This window comes from Cupressus sempervirens, chromosome 9, assembly GCF_028749045.1.
Source record: "Cupressus sempervirens isolate cs-2001-9-10 chromosome 9, ASM2874904v1, whole genome shotgun sequence".
NCBI classification, from domain to species: Eukaryota; Viridiplantae; Streptophyta; class Pinopsida; order Cupressales; family Cupressaceae; genus Cupressus; species Cupressus sempervirens.
In genome coordinates this window covers 189833126-189853574 of record NC_143126.1, presented here as the reverse complement: position 1 = coordinate 189853574, position 20449 = coordinate 189833126, and the positions used below count along the sequence as shown (strand labels likewise).

The 20449-nt window shown below is 32.2% G+C and overlaps 1 protein-coding gene and 1 pseudogene across 1 annotated transcript; both read left to right on the top strand.

Annotated features, from left to right (window-relative positions):
• The first annotated feature begins 306 nt into the window (after positions 1-306).
• Positions 307-435, top strand: LOC149538121 (U6atac minor spliceosomal RNA; annotated as a pseudogene).
• Positions 436-11114: 10679 nt separating this feature from the next.
• On the top strand, positions 11115-13062 carry LOC149538120 (L-type lectin-domain containing receptor kinase S.4-like). Its single transcript, XM_089802310.1, has 2 exons — positions 11115-11414; positions 12122-13062. Exons 1-2 carry the CDS (start codon positions 11268-11270, stop codon positions 12911-12913), a joined length of 939 nt encoding a protein of 312 aa, XP_089658436.1. The 5' UTR covers positions 11115-11267; the 3' UTR covers positions 12914-13062.
• The last annotated feature ends 7387 nt before the right edge of the window (positions 13063-20449 follow it).

Below are 20449 nucleotides of genomic sequence, written 5' to 3'. Positions count from 1 at the left end.
TATCAATTGGATGATGGAGTAGAGTGCAAGTGTTGCAATAGTCAGAAGGCTGAAATTTACTTTTACGATGTCTTGTTTGTCTTTTAATTGCATTTATTTTTCAGGAACATATGCAAAAAAATGCATGGCTATAATTTGTATAAGGATTTTTATCGATGACAAAATGTCTAATATTAGACTTGATATCTATTATAAAATTTGTTAAAATTATCTTTACAAATAAATCTTATCTTTAGCTTTCTAAATAAAACTAGGTTCAAATATCGTATATTTTAATTTTTTTATATATTTAAAACTAAAATGTTTGTGTTCGTCGAAAAGGAGAGAAAGTTGGCATCTCTCTTGATAAGGACAGGAATAGTCTTTGGACTTTCCTTCACACACGATTAAGGCTATTAGTCATTGACGGTTCTTACCCAAAAATAAAATAATTTTAGTTTTGATATTATATTCAAATTTATTGTTATATTTAACATAATTTTTTATATTCTTTATGCATACAATAGTATTTATAATCAAATTCTTCAAATGTAATTAAAATTTAAAAAAATGTTGTCAAATATTTATAATTAAAAATTGTAACTTTTGACTTATTTAACAAAAAACATATATATTAAAATATCATGCTTCTAATGGAAACAATTTTAGGCAATATTGAATATAATTTTAAAATAACTAGATTTAAATCCAATGAATTTAAGATACAAGAATGTGCGTATGACAAAGTGAATTGATTAAACTTGGGTTGCTTTCACTGGGAAATTAATGTGTGGGCTAAGCAAACAAATATATTTGTGGATAAGCGAGGTCTAAATATTTAAACTTTGAACACGTTTAACTCAATATTAAGTGAAATATATTTAAAGGTTGTGATATATCTTGTCTAAATATTTAAACTTTTTAAACTTTGAAACACGTTTAACTCAGTATTAAGTGAAATATAAAGGTTGTGATATACCTGTCTTACTGATAAAGTCAATTTATAATGAAGAGGGTAGTAAATTAATTTGACTTTTAAAAACTTTACAAAAAAATATAATTTATAAATTCATATTAAGATTTTTTTAAAAAAACTTAGTTCCTATTTTTATTGATGCAACCAAACACGGAATAGTCATCTGTCGATTCCTCTTCTAGGACAACCAAATACCTCCAAATAATGTTTCAAAATTTATTTTCAAAATGCGCAAATTCCAGAAAAGAGCTTATTCGAACATAACCGCATTGACCAATTCTTGCAACAAAGAGATCCTTATGTACAGTCTCACTTATCATTTCTTTGAAAACCAAATCATGTGCCCTTATGGGGGAAAGGACCCGGTACTTGAACAGGTATCAATAGTTGTGAATTCAATTAAAAGGGATGGGGTCAGTTATGGTATCAATATAGTCTATTGATTGAACAATAAGAGACTAATTTTGATGTATTTAATTATCAATAATTACTTAAAATTAAATCATTATAATTTTTCCTTGTATATATCATTGATTTATACAAATTCATACCAGTTCTAGACAAAAGAATTCATTGTGTGTTTGATATAAAACAATATAAAATGGTAACTTTCATAAGTCAAACTACTCTATACACAATTTAAAGAAACAAGTAATAAATATTACATTTCAAATTGTACAAATTAACAAAATAGATGTCCAAACTCATGGACAAGACATCAACTCATTACTTGATACCTATGTCATGACTAATGTAGATATCTTCAACTTCCAAGAAGTATACAGATATAAATAAATAAACATCTCTATGATAGCCCATCCCATCTCTGACAAATCTTCAACCCTCCCTTGACAAATTTTCAACCCAACTGAAGGAATTGGAGTCTTTCAAAAGCAATCATGGAGTCTTTAGCAAGCATAGTTGAAGTACCTGCAATCACAATGATGGATATGTCTGAGCTCCCCAATCCATCCAAATCTAACAATTAATGGAACACAATTCAAATTATGCTCCCCTAGCAAATCAACAATTAATGTAACATAGTTCAAAACCTACCTTGAGAAACCACAACCAATCAAATTACTGAGTTTCAAAGCCACGGATCAACCATTCAACCATTTTGAAAATTCTTAGAAAAGGGCCCAATTTTGAAAAGAAAGCCACAGATGATAATAGATTTCCAAATTCAAATTCAAATTGTTGGGAGGGAAAAATTTGTATTTATATAACTTGTGGTGAAATAATTCTTGTACAAATGACTGCATAGAACTAAGTTGCTCGAATATCAAAGGGCTTGGTAACATCATTTTCTCAGGATATCAGATGGTCCAGGTATTTTATGTTATTTTGTCAATGTATGTTGTTATAGTCCATAACATATTTCAATTATGTTACAACCCATTATGCTATTCTGCCAATGTTATGTTGTTATAGTCCATTATGTTATGTTGTTACAACATATTATGTTGTTACAATCCATCATTATGTTATGTTGTTATAGCCCATTATGTTATGTTATTACAACCCATTATGTTGTTACAGTCCATCATTGTGTTATGTTGTTACAACCCGTTATGCTGTTACAACCCATTATGTTGTTACAGTGCATCATTGTGTTATGTTGTTACAACCCATTATGTTATGTTGTTACAGCCCATCATGTTTCAATTATGTACCAACCATGTACCAACAACATACAACATACAACATTCAAAAAATATAATAGCATATTGTACCATTTACAACATAATCCACTACAAAATATTTTCAATCCATATATTCTTTACATCATATTTAATGATGTATGTTGATATTCATTAAAGATACTGTAGTAAGATCAAAGTCATATGTAATATATGCTATTATTCTTTTCAAATGCTATATGTTGTTATTCTTGTCACATGTTCTAGTAAGATCAAAGTTAAAAAACAACGTATATACCAGTTGTGTCATTTGTGTAATGAAGACGTTTATTTCATAATCCATTACAAAAATTTGCTACAGTCCATATAATATATGTTGTCATCATATCCATCATATAATATATGCTATCATTTACAAGAATGATTGGAAAAATTCACATACAACACTTGTGAAAAATAACAACATACATTTGTAAGAAAATAACAACATACTATACCATCTCTGTCATAATCCACTAAACATACATGATATATGTTACAACTAACATAATGTTTGATATATGATATATGTATGTTGTTATTCTTTTCAAATGTTGTAGTAAGATCATTCCAGAATGTCATTCTTTCATATTTAATGTAAAAATAATAACATGTTATACCATTTCTGCTACAAACTACACTAACAATACAATCTTCTCCAATGTTTCCATTATCTAATGTATGGTTTTATTCTATTTACACAGTATGACAATAGGAAAGAGAAGAAGCAAAAGAACTGCCAAAAAAATGAGACCTCGTTATCCACGAGGTGTTAAACTACATGTTGTTGACTCTGATGATGGGGACAATTCAGCCAAGACAACTCCTGACAACACAAGTAGTGTAGATGGTGTTGCCAAATCCTCTGACCTGCAAAAGAATAAGAAGAGATTCCAAGGAAATCAATGGACAGAAGAGGATATGGAACATGCAATTGAAGATGTTGAAGATAATTATTTTTCAATAAGAGGAGTAGCAAAGAAGTGGGGAATCCCTGTTAGTAGCTTATTGTATTGGCTAGCAGGATTAACAACAACAAAAACCAAGGGACCACCAACAATTCTCTCCTTGGAAGAAGAGTTAGAAGTTGTTGAGTGGTGTAAAGATTTACCTCAACTTGGTCGTGGATTGGAGGTAATTCAGCTGAAGTCACATTTGGCTCACATATGCCAAACAAGGCCAAATCCATTCAAAAATGGGTTTCCCAGTAGATCATGGTGGGTTGGATTCCACAAAAGACATCCAAATTTAATAATAAGGACTATAGAGGGTCTAGATAGGGATAGAGCAGTGATGCTATGACCAAGTATTGTGGCAGATTTTTATACTAATTTGAAAACATTGTATGATGCTAACCATTATGAACCAACACACATTTGGAATGGTGATGAAATAGGAGTGCAAGCAGGTAGAAACTGTGGGATGAAAGTGATTGCAAAGCTGGGAAGTAGAAGTGTGCCTCAAATCTTATCTAAAAGTAGAGAATGGATTATAGTACCATGTTGTATCAATGCAGTAGGTCATAGCATACCAAGATTTTACCTTTTCAAAATAAAAAGGAAACTTAGAAATTACATTGCTAACTATGAAGCTAGAGCTTGTATGACAGTACAAGCACATGCATGGATGACAAAAGAATTATTTCTAAATTGGCTACATCATTTTGCTAGATCTATTTCAGATGGTGCTTCATCCAAAAATAGGCATCTCCTTGTTTTTGATGGACATGGAAGCCATGTTTCCTTTGCCACAATTCAAGAGGCAAGATCTCTTGGCATAGATCTTCTTACGTTGCCTGCTCACACTAGTCATCGACTTCAACCTTTAGATGTAAGTGTATTTTCTCCATTCAAGGCATATTTCAAATCTGAGAGGTCAAAATGGATGTCTAGACACCCACACATAGAAATAAGGAGAACAAAATTAGTAGAACTAGCAAGCAAAGCTTTCAAACTTGCCCTTCTGCCTGATACTATTATAGCTGGTTTTCGAAGGACTGGAATTTGATCATTGAATAAAGATGCTCTTTGTAATGACATGAGGCCCAGTGATGCATTCAATGTTGAAGATGAAAATGATGCTACAGGAATTGAAAGTATTTTAAGGTTAGCTAGTTATGATGATGATGCCATTGAAAAATGTGTTGCAGAAATGGAAAACCAACATAAAGATGATGCAAATGAAGAGAAAACTCCACCAATAGATGATGCAAATGAAGAGAAAACTCCACTAGCAGATGTTGTGTTATCAACACAATTTGAAAATGACCTGCATGATTATATGAGTTTGCCAACACAGTTTGATCCACCTAATTGGGTTAAAGGAGCAGCAAACAAATTGGGAGTGCAGATTGAGTTTCAAAATGAAGATATTTCATTATCCATTCCTTCTCCACCTCCAATGCCAAGAAAAGAGGTGGTTCATTATTATGCTAAAACAAATAATTGGGAAACTACAGAACATAATGAGGATGAAGTTGGCTACAATGAACATAACCTAGAAGCTTCAAATTTGGAGACAGAAGATGAACAACTGTTATGTAGTCCGGGGTCATTAAAACGTTTTTTGAAGCTACCAATTGAAAGGGTTACAAAGAGATATGTTCCATTTGATAATGCTACTCTGAGATTGGGAAGAAAATCTCAAATACTTACATCTACTGAGTACATAAAGTTGCAAGAGCAGTAAGAAGCAAAGAAAGTTGAACTTCAAGAGTTGAAAGAAAGGAAGAAAAAATAGTTGGAGGAAAAGAAAATACTTCAAACTGAACTGAGAAAAAGGAAAGATGAGAAAAAACTTGAAAGATAGGCATTAAAAAAAAAAAGCAAGAGGAAAGGTTGCAACAAAAAAAATAGAGTGAGTTGAAAAAGAAAGAAAAGCTGGACTGTAGAAAAGGTAGGCCAGGAAAAGAGCAACTGATCAAAGGAATTTTGAATATATCCCCTCTGCAACTTGGTCATGGCAGTAGTATTTTAGAATCAAATGCAAACAAAGCAGGTTATCACAGTGCTCCAACAACCCCCTTACCTGAGCATCATCAAATTTTGAGAGATATGTACAACATTCTATCCCCTACCTATGTTGCCCTCCACAATATCCAAGCTACTACTAACCAAAGCCCACCTCATTCTCCAATCAAGCAATTCCCAATTGGTAGACTGTTAGATGAAAATATGTTTGAACGTATGACTCCCATCACCCCACAAGTTGTTTCAGCAAGTCTAGAAAATTCTATAATAGATAGTACTAAGGGGGAACTAGAACCCTTCCCTGGCTTTATGTTGAACTAATGATCCCATAGATAGGTTTTCACAAGCCAGTCATTTTGTTATACCCTACAGACTAGTCATCTACTAAGATACTTCTATTTCCCTATAGGTTGTTCATCTACTACAATACTTCTATTTCCAACTATTTCTTTTTATTGGATAGTCCAAGCTTATTTTCCAATTGGAAGTTTGGCATTTTGTAATGTTCTATTAACTAGTCCTTCTATCATGTACCTATGTAATTTCTTCTTGCATGCTTATGTTCCAACTAGTAGAATATTTTCAACTTGATAAGTCTTCAAATATGAATGTTGGTGTTCCAATCATTAATATATGATATATTTGTTCTAAAAAAATGATAGAAGAATGATTCTATAAGCATTGCATTATGGAGAAATGTAATAAGATGTAAACTCATTTCTTTGAAATAGTCACTGACATGAAAATTGAATGTCCACTCCAAACATTATAAAATTTCTATGTCAAGAGTTACAGTAGCAAATTGCTTAGAAAAAATGTGCCAAATTTGAGGTGAGAGATCAAACATTGAATGTCTATTCCAAAACACAATTATTATATCTAAAAATGAACTGTAAATGAACTCATTAATTTAGCATAATTTCCTATCAAAAGATAACAAATTCATATGAAAGGGTTCTAAAATTGCTGGAAAAGAACAGATGGGTCATTTGCCCAGTAAGGTCAAGAAAGACCTTACCTGTTCAAAATGTACCAAATCTCTTAGACTTTTGTGTGTCCATAGACACATTTGCAAAATTGATGTCCAACTCCTCTATTTTTCAAATAAGAATGAAGCAATTTTATAAGTTTATCCTGTCACAAATACAAAAATCAGTCAAAAGTCATGCAGATTGAAATCATGCAATGGGAATCATTATATTCCTCATTTAAAACAGAAAAATCAATTTTAGCTTTGGCCATTTTCTATACAGTGCAGATTCTGTAGAGGGCAGAATTTCTTCTACTGCACAAAGAATAGCTACAATGGCTATTGCAAATGGACGATGTTGCATATAATCAATCCCTCCATTCATTGAAGCATGATTTTAGAGAGGTTTTAGTATAGATAGATATAACTAAACTGCCATTGCCACATTTTGTGCTTGCATACGTTTGATGGAGGATAAAATGAGCTTGTTAGCTCTTGAAACCACTGGGGATTTGCTGCTGTTGCCACCATCTATTTCCTCCATTTTAGTAGCCAAAGAAAGACATGTTATAGATAGCAATTGTAGCATCCAGGCCTTGCCATCCTATAAATCAATACAGTCCAATCCAAAAAGGAGAAAATGCAATCAAAAAATGCAAAAATCTTTCACAAATTCATCGCCCAAGACCAAACAGCTCAAATTCACACCTATTGCTCAAACCCCAATGCCCCATAACTCTGATTCAACACCGAATGACTTTGAATATAAAACCCAACAGTTCATGCTGAGCACCCAATATAAAGTTTCTATTCAACAAAACTTCCAAACTACTAATCAATCTGATCTAAAACCCAACATTATGCACGGCAATCGCAACACAATATCACAATCAAAGAAATCAAAGAGCAAATGGAAGTGAAATATTGGCAAAGAAATCAAAGAGCAAATGGAAGTGAAATCTTAAAAAACCCCAAATCATGACTGTAGTTATAAGAAATGCTTGAAAATAATGAGCGGTAGCAGCGACAAATGCATACAAGTTAGGTTAATAAGTGGAATATGAATTTAGGGTTAGGTTTGAAATAGTTTAATAAAATGATTTTTACAATTAGTTATTAGACATTTAGCATTCCATATTATAAAAATATTTGTTCATTAAATAGAAATTTAATAATTAAATGAAGAACATGTTCACTTATACATAAGTGTTATATTATTCAACTAATAAATATTACATATTCATATAAGGTTTTATATATTGTAAAGTAACACGCTAGAATGTTCAAGTAATGGGACTTCGGCAATTAAATATGGGGGGTGTTAATTAACTACGAATGATAGGAGGTCCAAAAAATGACAAATTGCACACTTTATACTTGACATCAATTTTTGTGGTGGAGAGTTGAAACCTTAGGTTTATTCACTTCACTAGTGGAAGAAGATGACAAAAAAAGAAAAATCATTTTAATGATTGTTACAGTATATTTTGAGGGACCCGAAGTTAGAGCGCACGACTACTAGATCCTCTCACCTACGCTTCCACGTTTTCCTGACGTCTACAACATCTGGCAAAGCTCCTCTCTGATTGAGCTGACCCCACATTGACCACCTCAAAAGACTCAGCTCTTTCAGTTGTCAACCCACGCATTGAATCTTAACATTTTATGTCCTCGTCGAATACCTCACTCCACGGAAAGATTGCATCAATTTGTGAGTCGACATATTTAAAGTCCTCACTTCACTCTCAAAATTAAATGAACCTTCACAGGAAAGTCAATCATCAGAACTAACTCCAACGACTCCTATTCACAGTCCAGTAGTCGAGAAAGAAAAGGATTGTTTCCCCCATAAGAAGTAACACTCATGCTCAGAAAAACCCAATTCAATGGCGAGGATGAATATGCAGATTTGGGGCACATTCTCTGCCTCTCATTAATCGTTCTGACGGCAGCCGAGGGCGTTCAGCAGAACACCACTTTCCTCTTCAACCGCTTCAACGCCACGAGCAGAATCCTCACTACAATCCCCCGCAATCCGCCTCACAAATCAGTCCCAGCGCCTCGTTGGCCGCGCTTATTTTGACCGGCCCGTGCCCATGAAAAGAAACGGCTCAGTCATCTCATTCAGCACAACCTTCGTTTTCGCCATGGTTCCGCGGCAAAGGTCGAGTGGAGGGTCCCAGTGGTTCACCTAAATTCAATGAGTGATGGCCCTGTCCTATACCCACTAAAATATAGGGTGGGGGAATCTAACTAATGAACCCTAAATCCAATGAGTGACAAGTGCTTCATTTATTTTCATCAGAGATGGATTCATGTGAATCACTGCTCATGAAACACAAATCAATGAGTTTGACTCAAAAAACTACATAGTTAAATCTCAATAGCAATATCATAAATGTTGGATTTGTTAATTTGGAAATGAGTTGTGTTGAGCAAGAAAAATAAAAATTCAACTAAATGATTTCATTCCAATTTCAATTCTACCTCTTGAGGTAGAACTAACAAATCCTCATTATGGGCCAACATGGGAATTCAAAACTCATATTCCAATTCCTATTTATCACATCCAAATTAAAGATTATTTTTTTAAAAAAATGTTTAAATATTGAGTCCAGTTCAGTTCCCTCAAACAAATGGACAAAGATTTAGATCTTTTTTTCTATTAAGTAATCTTTTATTAATAATTCATTTGAGAGAAATACTTTAAAATTTACTCTTTAGATAAGAATCAAAGATTGAGGGTTCAGTGTTATGCAAAACATCTTCTTCGCTAAGATAGAGTGTTAGTTGTATTAGTTAGCTTGAAAGGCGAAGTGGAGTTGCTTGAAAAAAACTTGAAAATGATGTTTAGAAATAACTTTAATTTTTATTGTATTATTCTTAAAGAGAAAGTTTATCGTTGGGTTGAATAGATTATCCAACATTTACAGGTTTTCTCCAAATTGAGTTTCCTAGATATATCTATGTTATTCTATATGTGTGATTGATCTATGCTATTTTGTCTTTCATTGTTAGTTTTTGTTAATTAATCTAGAGTAGTGATTGCTATAAATAAGATACAAACATTTTTGTGAATTAATTGTGCAATAAATCAGTAGCTAGGTTTTGAGAAATTAACAAGGATTATCTATTCCTCTAAATTCACCCAAATCATCCTCTTAGCCTTGTCCCTGATGATATTGGAGCCTTGCATTCAATAAGAGTTATTTCCACTGAACTCATTATAAATCATTCAAGTTGAGTCCATTTTTCAACTTTAATTTTTTTAATTTAATTTTAATTCATATCTTTTTAATTTAATTGTATTTTTTTTAAAGAATAATTTTGGATACAAAATGTTTTAAAATTAAGATTATATAGGCATTTATTGAATGTAAGTGTACATCTTAGATTTTTTAATCCTCACACCATTACCATCTACCCTCAATTCTGTGTGCATATGTGTTTTCCTCTTTTAAGAATAAACTTATATATGAAATGATTGTAAAATAAGGTAAATAATTATCAAATCACAAAGTAATGGTAAGAATTTTATTTATCAAATTCACACCAATACACTTCAACTTCTATTGACTATAAATGAAAAGTCTTTAGAAAACTATAATTTCAATAATCCATACATAAGATGTCATAACATATTAATCTGCAAAGAGAATATACAAATAAACAAAATCTATATTCCTTTTTTAAAATAAAAAAGGAGAGTTTAAGTGCAAGGAAAAATTTCACCTTTTACAAAAATAAACACATAAAATATCTATGACTAGTTTACATGTATCAGTTTGATTTATTTTAGTTTCTTGATACATGCATAAAATATTGTTATTGATTACTTTAGAACTATGTATTGTGTTTTAAATAACATCATGGCAAGACTTAAGCCAAACTTCACTTGGTAGTAGTCACGAAACTCAAAGATGTGTCCACCAAGTAGTTTTTGTCAAATGTTTCAAACTTTCTCATTACTTATCCTTAAATTTCAATTTTCATTCTAATTAAGGTTAATGAATTTAATTATGCACACATACAAGTATCTATTTTTAGATTTACAACGTTTTCATAAAAATCTCATATGATGTTTTATTGCAAAATAATGTTACTTCATAACATGATCTCAATGAGACACATTATTAGTTAAAACCCTTGACATGCCTTGTGTATGACCACATACATGCTACATCTATGTGTAGTTAAAACTTCTACCAAATCCTTAAAAAATTTCACATTACAAATTTTCTATTCTACATTTTTAATTTTTTATAATTTATTGACATATCTAAGAGCCATTTTTTTAAAAAAATGCTTTTACATAACAACACAAGATTGCTATTCCTAAAAGAGAAAAAAAAACTTTCACGATTGATTTTTTTTATGCAATTATTAATAAATTTAATAATAACTATATTTTATTGAATAGCGAAAAATATGTTAAAGAATGATATTTAGGAAAATTAGACAGTTTTAAGATTTTCAAGTTTTTCAACTATTCATGTAACTTTTGTTGGATGAAAATGAGTTTTCTTAATTGAACAAGTGATCCACCTTTGGTTGAGAAGCATTACATTTTGGCATGGAGCTTCACGACTGGTGACAATAAGGCTCAAGATATAGACATTTTGCATCTCCCTTCCTTTTATGTCAAAATCTCAAACTTCTACAAATCTACAAAATTCATATTTATTATTATAATGTGCTCAATAGCTTCAATCTTAGGACTCACTCTTGGCACATTTTATTTGTTAAAAAGGATGGACTATATAGAATCCTATGAAAAATGGGAGTTGCAGTATTGGCCACAAAGATTTAATTATCGAAAGCTCAACCTCGCTACAAAGGTATTTATAAATGCAACTATATGTTATTACATTCAAAATAAATTGATTAACTTAAATTTTATCTACCTCAATAAAGTCCAAATCTTTTTTATGTTCAAAAATATATTTTTAATGATTTATCAATATTTCATTAATATTTAAATATCATCTACACTTTAAATCATTTTATTTCTTAACATCAACACATAATTAAATATCATCTACACATTTCATTTTATGATTAGTGTGTTGATTTTTTATCATTTAATGGTAAAATGTTACTAAACTACTACAACATTCTTTTAGACCAAATCTCCAGTGACTATAGGTAATGGATCAATTGAACATGTGTTTAGTCTTTCTCTTAAGACTTCCATCATTTTAGCTTATGATACCATCTCATCATTTTATTTATTAGAGATACTTGGTCATTCATGCACCCAAATTTTTATTAGTTTAATCAAATGAACAAAAAAGACGATAACTAATATTTATTTTATACTTTACCAATCATACAAATATCATTTTCCTCTATTTCATTTTCAAAATTATACATTTCGGAACTATAATTAGACAATCCGAAACCTGTTAACGATACAGACACATGAAAAACAGTCAGGCCCTCACCTTCTTCACAACAAATATGTCAAGTTCCATGATCATAGTCGTTGCAAATTTTCCATACACAACAGAATTTTTGACAAGGGTTTTGCCTTGTTTTATTGCAGGGTTTCAGGGATGAGAATCTTCTGGGCTATAGGAGTTTTGGTCGGGTATACCAGGGAACTCTGCCTTCTGGTGAAGAAGTCGCCGTGAAATGCATCACAAAAGATTTGGCACAAGGAATGAAGGAATTCATGGCAGAAATATCGAGCCTTGGGCGGCTACAGCACCGGAATTTAGTGCCTCTGAGGGGCTGGAGCAGAAAAAATGAGTGCCTCTTCATCGTCTACGACTTCATGTACAACGACAGCCTTGAAACAAATCTCTTCACTCCAACATTGAATCTTTCATGGGCAGGGAGATACAAAATCATCACAGATGTGGCTGTCGGATTGTTGTACTTACACGAGCAGTGGGAAAAATGTGTGGTGCACAGGGACATCAAATCCAACAATGTATTACTGGACTGTGATCTGAACGGCCGTGTGGGGGACTTTGGTTTGGCCAGATTATATGATCACAGTTTAAAGCCCCAAACAACTCATGCGGTGGGCACTTTGGGGTACATTGCGCCGGAGCTCATTCATTCAGGAAAGGCTTCTCCTTCAACAGATGTGTTCAGCTTTGGGGATCTTCTGCTGGAAGCAGTCTGTGGAAGAAAACCTATGGATCCCCAAGGTGTCATTTTGGTTCAGTGGGTTTGGGATTTGTATGCAAATGGAAGGTTACTAGATGTTGTTGATGAAAAGCTTGGCGAGGATTATGAGAAGGGCGAGGCTGAGAATGTGCTTGTATTGGGACTTGTGTGTTCAAACCCTGATCCAAATGAGAGGCCAAGCATGAAACGGGTGTTGTAGATTCTCTGCGGTGAGGGTGCTTTGCATCTGGATCCTCTTGAGCCCTCCGCTTATAATTAAGTATTCAAGGCTCGAATAAGTCTGCAGGTGGATGTGGAGTTGTTTAATTCAACTGTTTTGCATTCAACAACCACAATTTTTGTAGTTAATCTTTGTTGTCAAGGGAATATTTTGAGGCCCATCAATCTATAGATTAGGAATAACATAAGGGCATGGATCGACTACCACAGTGAGTCCAAGCAGCTGAAGATATATTGCACCAATTGGACAGGGGACGCCTCAGAAACGCCAAGGAAAAAAATGAATCTTACCATTCAAGATGTACGTTGGGTTTTCGGTGTCTACAAGTGACATCTCTCTTCGCTTGTTTTCACAGCCCATCATTTAGGAGTCGTGGCTTTATGATTATATTACTTCTATTGTTTTATTACGAATTTTCATATTTTATGATGAGGGTTTGCTGTTGTTGTTAGTCCCAGGAACTAATGTTTTCATCAGACCTCCTATCTATTAATTTTTTTATCAAAATCATTGACTTTTAAAGTTTAAGAATTGTTTTATTTTTAAATTAATTTATTATCATCAATTTCTTTTTTGTGATTGGCTAGTCTTAATTTTGGTGGGAGTTTTATTATTTTTTCAATTCATAAATTGTAATAATATTTGTACTTCTAGAAATTCTATATTCGAGCTTCTGGGTGAGATTGTGTAAGAATTTTTAGCATCAACGTTTCGGATCATACTCAATGATCCATCATCAGAATGTTAGTGAGCAAGCTAAGAAATTGCCAAAGATTTCTTATTTCAAGAAATAACCACATGCAATTCTTGTTTCTAGAATTCACCTCATGAAATGATCTCCTATCAGATTTGAGATCTGAAATCAATAGCCATGGCTGCCTACCTGCCTTGCCAAAAAGAAAAAAAAAGAGTGCAAAAACACCAACAGGCCTCCCTTACATGCTCTCCATGGTCTGGATTGAGTCCTCTTGATCTATATAGAACCAAGTAGCTAAAACAGGGGGCAACACACCACTACTGCTATTTTAGCAAGTGGGTAATCAAGAATTTTGACAGTAAAATAATGGTTCTACTTACAAGCCCTCAATGAGCCCATGCTTATCCAATTTTGAAAGAAAATCTCTGCAAAAATAGTATGCATAGCCCTTGAAACCACAAAAAGATTCGGTAAGAACACCATCAAATTACACCTTAAGAAAAATGTAACCCTTGTCCGATTTGAGCATTCGCTTCTTTCAATTCCACTTGTGGTTTGCATCTTCAACAATAGTTTCACAAAGAACTAGAATAAAAATCATTCTTTTTAGCATGCCTTTTACCTCTACTAAAATGGGAGCTTGGGAACAAGGTATTGACATGAAACAAAGCATACTAGTTACTAGTCAATGTCTCATGGTATATCAACAATTGCCAGAAAAGCAAGGATGATCATCGGAGCATTTGCATTTCTGTATGCTACACAGAGTCTGCAGGATAAGGAGACAGATGCACATTGCAGGGTACGCTAGAGGAATTGGCATTCATGCTACTTTGTGTGTGCTTGCAATAATAAATTGTTAATAATTCTCCTAACCAAATTGCATTCGAATTGTGCCTTGTGCTTGATGAAAAGGGTTTCCTTAGTAGGCGCCCGACTATCTTTCTTGACAGTCTGTAGTAAAAGAGAAGAGGAATTGTTACTGTAGATTTGTTGTTGGAGACATCTTGCCAGTTACGGATCCCTGGCTCCTTTGTCTAGAACTCAACTCTTAGTCAATTTTAATTTAATTTTGATACCATTCATGTTGTATTCATCCAAACTCTCCACCTGCCATGTCTCAACTCTTAATTACCAAGAAACAAATGTTAAAAAAATAAATGTAAAAGGAACTAGTCAACAAGATCTAAAGGTTGCTTACAAATTTCATTTTCAGATGATTCCAAGTTGTTCAACTGATGCTGAGGCTACCGCCATAGATGGGTTCGACTTAGCTCTATCATATAGAGCCTAGAAATGAGGGGAGATTTCCAGAATGAAGCAACAGTTTTTTAGAATTTTTTGAGTTAAAAATAATAAGTTTAACCTAAAATTCTTAGTAACTAAGTACAAAATTTTAAAAATGTATTTTTGAGAAAAAAAATATTATAAGTTCACGAAGTCTAATATAGATATAACAAAACTTAAATTGGTTCTAAATTAAAATATAATTATATTAATTTCAATGAAGAAAATTAAACTTTATGAAAAATACAATAACTTGATGCTTTCAAATAAAATATATAAATTTTGATGTTGTCATTATTATTATTATTATTTCTTTATGCATTTCATTAAATCTTTTTTTTAATTTTACATCTTATGTATTTAACAATGCAGTATCATTCTAAATTTAATCAAATTAATTAATAGTATTTTAAAAGTTGAGATTGATAATTGAATTAAAATAAATGGGATGATTAACTTGGAATGACTACTAATACATAGACAAACACAAGCTATTAAATTAATGTCTTTATTTACAAATTTATTATCTTAATCTAATAATTATATTGATTTTTCAATTTTCATCGTGATTTTTGTGGAGCCAAGTCTAACCAATATCACAAACAAGATTTACCATATGATGTTCTATTAGATGATAAACAAATTTGATATCACACAATATGCTATTTTCTCCTTGTTCTTAATAGTGTATGTATCTTGAACCTTATCACATAATGGCAGTTTATATTTAATGCATGTGCTATGAAATAGTGATGATAAAATTAATTCAAACAAGTCCATAATATTTCATATCTAAGTACTATAAGTAGAAATTGTATTATTCATATTCTAAGTACTCTTTTATTTTTAAATTATCAAATTCTTTAGCAATCTATAAAATTCCTTTTTTTCCAAATCTTTTATGTTCTTTAATTTATCTTAGATGTTTAACTCTCATACTCTTAATAAGTTATCTCAAGAAGAAATTGCCTTTGGTTGACTAGACATTGCTCATAATGAACACTCTTGAGATATAATGCTACGCTAATATTTCTTAAACAATGCTAACAAGTGTAGTTATGGTCAAATGCATTATTTAAGTGTTTTTTATTAAACAATAGGCAGGGACTCAAGCTCTACCAGAGCTCTTGTTTGTTATATCCTTTGTCAGCTTTCTTTTTGTCTATAGTCAGGTTATTAATTTCATATAAAACTATCCTATAATATAAATCTCATGTCTTTAAGAGCATGTTTGTTTGCTAGAATATGAATAGGAAAATAGGAATAGGAAATGTATTCTCGTACCCCAAATTGGAATAGGAAATAGGCTAACATATTCTAATTTTACCCCTAAAATGAACATATGTCCATTCCAAAAAATAGTTGTTATTGGAATGAGCCATTCCTATTCCCAATCTAATTTTTTAAAAAAAAATTTAAAAAAATGTTAAATAATTATTATTTTTGAAATTCAATTTTTTTTAAAATTAATTAATTTTATTATTATTATTATTATATCTATTTTTTAAAATAAAAAACTTCACCTTATTCCTATTCCATTTTTGTACAACCAAACAAGAAAGTAACATATTCCTAATCAAATACTAGGTTAACCAAACAAGAATGGGATTGCTCTTTTCCATTCCCATTCCACATTTCCATGTCTATTTTAATTTTCTAATCTAATTTTCTATTCTTATGCCGACAAACAAACGGGCCCTAAGTTATTAGTTGGTAAGCTAGTTATAGGTGAGTATTTATGGATATTATCTTATCATTTTAGAATCATTTTGTAGACTATAAGAGTTCATTTTCTTTTGTTTTCATGTTTGAAAAATAAAGAGACATGATGTGTATCTAGCTAGAAAATTTAGTTTCACATCTATTTCTAATGTAAAGAATACACTATATAGAGATAAATGGTGGAGAGCAAATAATTCTAGGAATAAGAAGAAGGATTGAAAATAAATGAGACATAATGGTGGAAGAAAGTCAAAAGAGTAGTGAAAGAAAAGATGAATGTATATAAGGCATTAAGAAGCATGATATTTCTATATTCAATAACATGATAATTCTCAATGCCTAAGTCCAAATGAAATAAATTTTCATTGTTTTATGGTTGCTTCCTATTTTCCCTATATATTTTAGCTATCAAGCAATTTAGATTTTTTTGATGATATAATAAAGGAAATGCTTATGTGTGTGTGTGTGTGTGTGGAGAGAGAGAGAGAGAGAGAGAGAGAGAGAGAGAGAGATTATTCCTATTTCTAAAGGCAAAGGGTCACAAGCTCAAAGCAGAGAAGAAGAGTGATGAACAGAGGTACGAATTGAAAGGGAAAATCAAGCAACTCAGGAACTAGAATGATGAAATGGACATGAAATTTCCCATGCAGGATTTTAAAAACAATATCAAAAATGGATGGTGAACATACAAAGAAAACACAAACATTAAAGGACCTAGATCTCCATGGGTTTTTGAAGCAGGTAGATGGGTCAAAAAAGCTCAAAAAAAAAATCTAATAAATTTCAGCAACATCAGCAGTGGTATGGAAGAGACCAAAGGAACCCTAGCTATCATCAAGATCAAAATCAATAGTGAGGATGACAAAATCCTAGACAAAGATGGGGTTGGAGGTCTGCAAACATGATGGAGGTTTCTAATGATTGGTGGTAAAAAGGGTCATGTTAGAGTTAATGTTAAATAAATAATTATTGCAATGTTGTGGCAAACCTTGTTTGAGTTTCTAGCAACATAAGTTCATTTCAGGTGTGAGTCAAAGAGTTTTAGTTTGAATCAATATCTAATTGTAGATGTGTTTGAAAGTTTTAGGTTTCCATAAGTTTTAGTTAACTGTCAAGTTTATGTGTGTGTTGTTAATAATGAAGTAGTTTTTTGTCAATCTAATTAGTAGTGTCATTTAGGAATGTTGATGGGTCAAGCTATCATATAAAATTTCATCTAGTATTAAATAAAATAAAGCTAGAAGTTCTTTCTTTTTTTGGTTTGTTTATGTTGTTCTATTTCTCCAATATGGTCTTACTTATTTGCAAAGTATAAATTCTGTTCGAAATATAGATGGAGTAGCTGAGAGGGGGGTGAATCAATTACTGCAAAAAAAATCCATAGATCCCTTAGATGTCTTATAAAAACAACACAGAAAAATGCTGTAACTCGGTAGATGTATGTTTACTTATTAAGCATTCACAAAGATTTAACATGCATGCATAAAAGAAATGACATCAACACAAGAGACACCAGATTTAATGTGGAAACTCAATATGAGAAAAACCACCAAGTAACTAGCTACTAATTTTCACTCTTCTGAAGTGAGCCCTGTTAGGAACCAACCCTGTTAAAGGTTACAAAACACACTGTTAATGTTTCATTTAGTTGTCACATTAAGTGGGGGGTGTTGGAGTTAATGTTTCAATAGTAGTGAATAAATAAGTGTTTCTCATGTGGAAAACCTTGTTTGAGTTGCTAGCAACATAAGTTCACTTCAGGTGTGAGTCAAAGAGTTTTAGTTTGAATCAATATCTAATTGTAGATGTGTTTGAGTTAAGTGTCCATAAGTTTAAGTTAGTTCTCAAATTTATGTGCATGTTGTCAATCTTGATGTAGTTTCTTATCAATTTAATTAGCATACATTTAAGAATGTTTATGGGTCAAGCTATTGTATAAAATTGTATCTACTATCCAATAAAATTAAGTAGAAAGAGACAAGGTCAAATAGTACCTTATATCTATGAGCTTTCCCTCAAAATGCCAACCAGAGATCCGTTCCTCTCAGACAGATAATATCAAGAAGATGGTAGAAAAGATCCAAGAATATCGAATAATCACAAAGTGGAAAGGAGGTACTATTGAAATGACTAAATTCAAGGATTAGTGGATCTAAAAATGGGGGATCGGATTCACCTTCAACAAACTACCAAACAATTTCTTCTTAAGCATTACGCTCTTGGAAACTAGGAGATATGATATCATTTGATACAGGAGTCAAAATATGGTAGGTTATGTTGTGCACATGGATAAATGGTGCCCAAATTTCCATTTGTGGGCCTTTGAATTTAGTAAAAAGACAATATGGATTAGATTCTATAAACTTCTCATGGAATACTACGCTAGAGAGGTGCTTAAATAAATAGCCAATGGACTGGGTGAAATCCAAGTAGTAGACAGAATCATAGAACATGAAAGTTGGAGAGATTACACTATATTTTGCATTAACATTCCCCTCGATCAACTCCCAAGAGTAATTGAATTCAAATTGGAATCTGATAAGTGGGTTATTTTTAGCTCATAAGAATTGAGAGAAATGCAATATCTCCATGCAGCTTTGTGCGAGTGTCTGTGTTTGTATCCTCTCGTGCACGTTGATTCTAGAGTTCCCCTCCAAGACAATGTGTTACTAGATGATCGATTTGTGGCTAGAAGATTATAACACTCCATCGCAGGGTGGATTGCTTCAATGAAATCTTAAACAGCAGGTCACCAACCGGTTACCGACATGTTTATGGGGACATTTGTATGTCTAACTCTCTATTTAGTTATTGAGATGCCTCTTTGTCATCTTTATTAGCTCTGTATTTAATCCAACGGCTGACCATTGAATCAATCTCATGCGTCTATTTTTGGGCCACTTTACACGTTATGCTTTTGGATATTTCTAATAATCTGCTAACCATCAGATGAAGGTAGTGTCCTGTCATTGATCTAAGTAGAATAAGAAAATTTTATGTTTAGGGTCTTATGGTTGTTGTGGATCTACTTGTTCATCACATTCCTGCTCACAATCCTTCTCTTTTGCTTCACTTTTTTTGCATTTTCGTCACAAATAAGGGAGCATGGCAGCTTGCAGATAAAATGGTTGCTTTATTGGATAGAATTGCGATCATATTTTCATACATTTCAAATGGTATTAAGGTAGACGAGGGCTGGTTCAAAATAATTATAATGAAATAGAATTTTATGATTGTTAGGGCTTAGAGTTCAAGTCCTAACTGTGGGTTCGACACTCCAGTGGGGCAATGTACGGTGCCATACTCCATTCAGTAGATACAAGATATGAAATTTACAAAAGCATTATTTGATTCAAAAGTTGGGGGAAATAGATTAAGTTCAGTTCAAATTGTTTTTCTTAGACTTCATGAGTTGAGAGAGCTATTCTGAGAGAGCTTTTCTCAAATAGTTGTTATCTTACATTATCTATTTTATTATTTATTAATTAATTTAACCCCTTTTCTACAAAAATACTAGATCATTAGATCCAATCAAAAATAAAAAATATCCAGTAGATGGTCGATCTCATTTCCCTTTACTTACAATCACAATTCTAACGCTAATTAGATAGAAATTTCCAAAAATTGTATGTATATGTCTGAGTCTTCTTCAAGATGGAAGCTAATGGTGACTTGGGGAATCAACTAGCAGCAATGCTTGTGGATGATGTTCCAAGTGCCTTAAAATACTCATCATGACCCTGGCCATGACAATCGGTTGTCACAAATATTCATGCTTAAAAGATATTAGATTCATAGATAATTTTTAT

Excerpts from the sequence above, each read along its gene's own strand:
- LOC149538120 (XM_089802310.1), top strand. The coding sequence starts at position 11,268 with ATGTGCTCAATAGCTTCAATCTTAGGACTCACTCTTGGCACATTTTAT. Across the intron at positions 11,415-12,121 it reads AGCTCAACCTCGCTACAAAG|GGTTTCAGGGATGAGAATCT; the intron begins GTATTTATAAAT and ends GTTTTATTGCAG.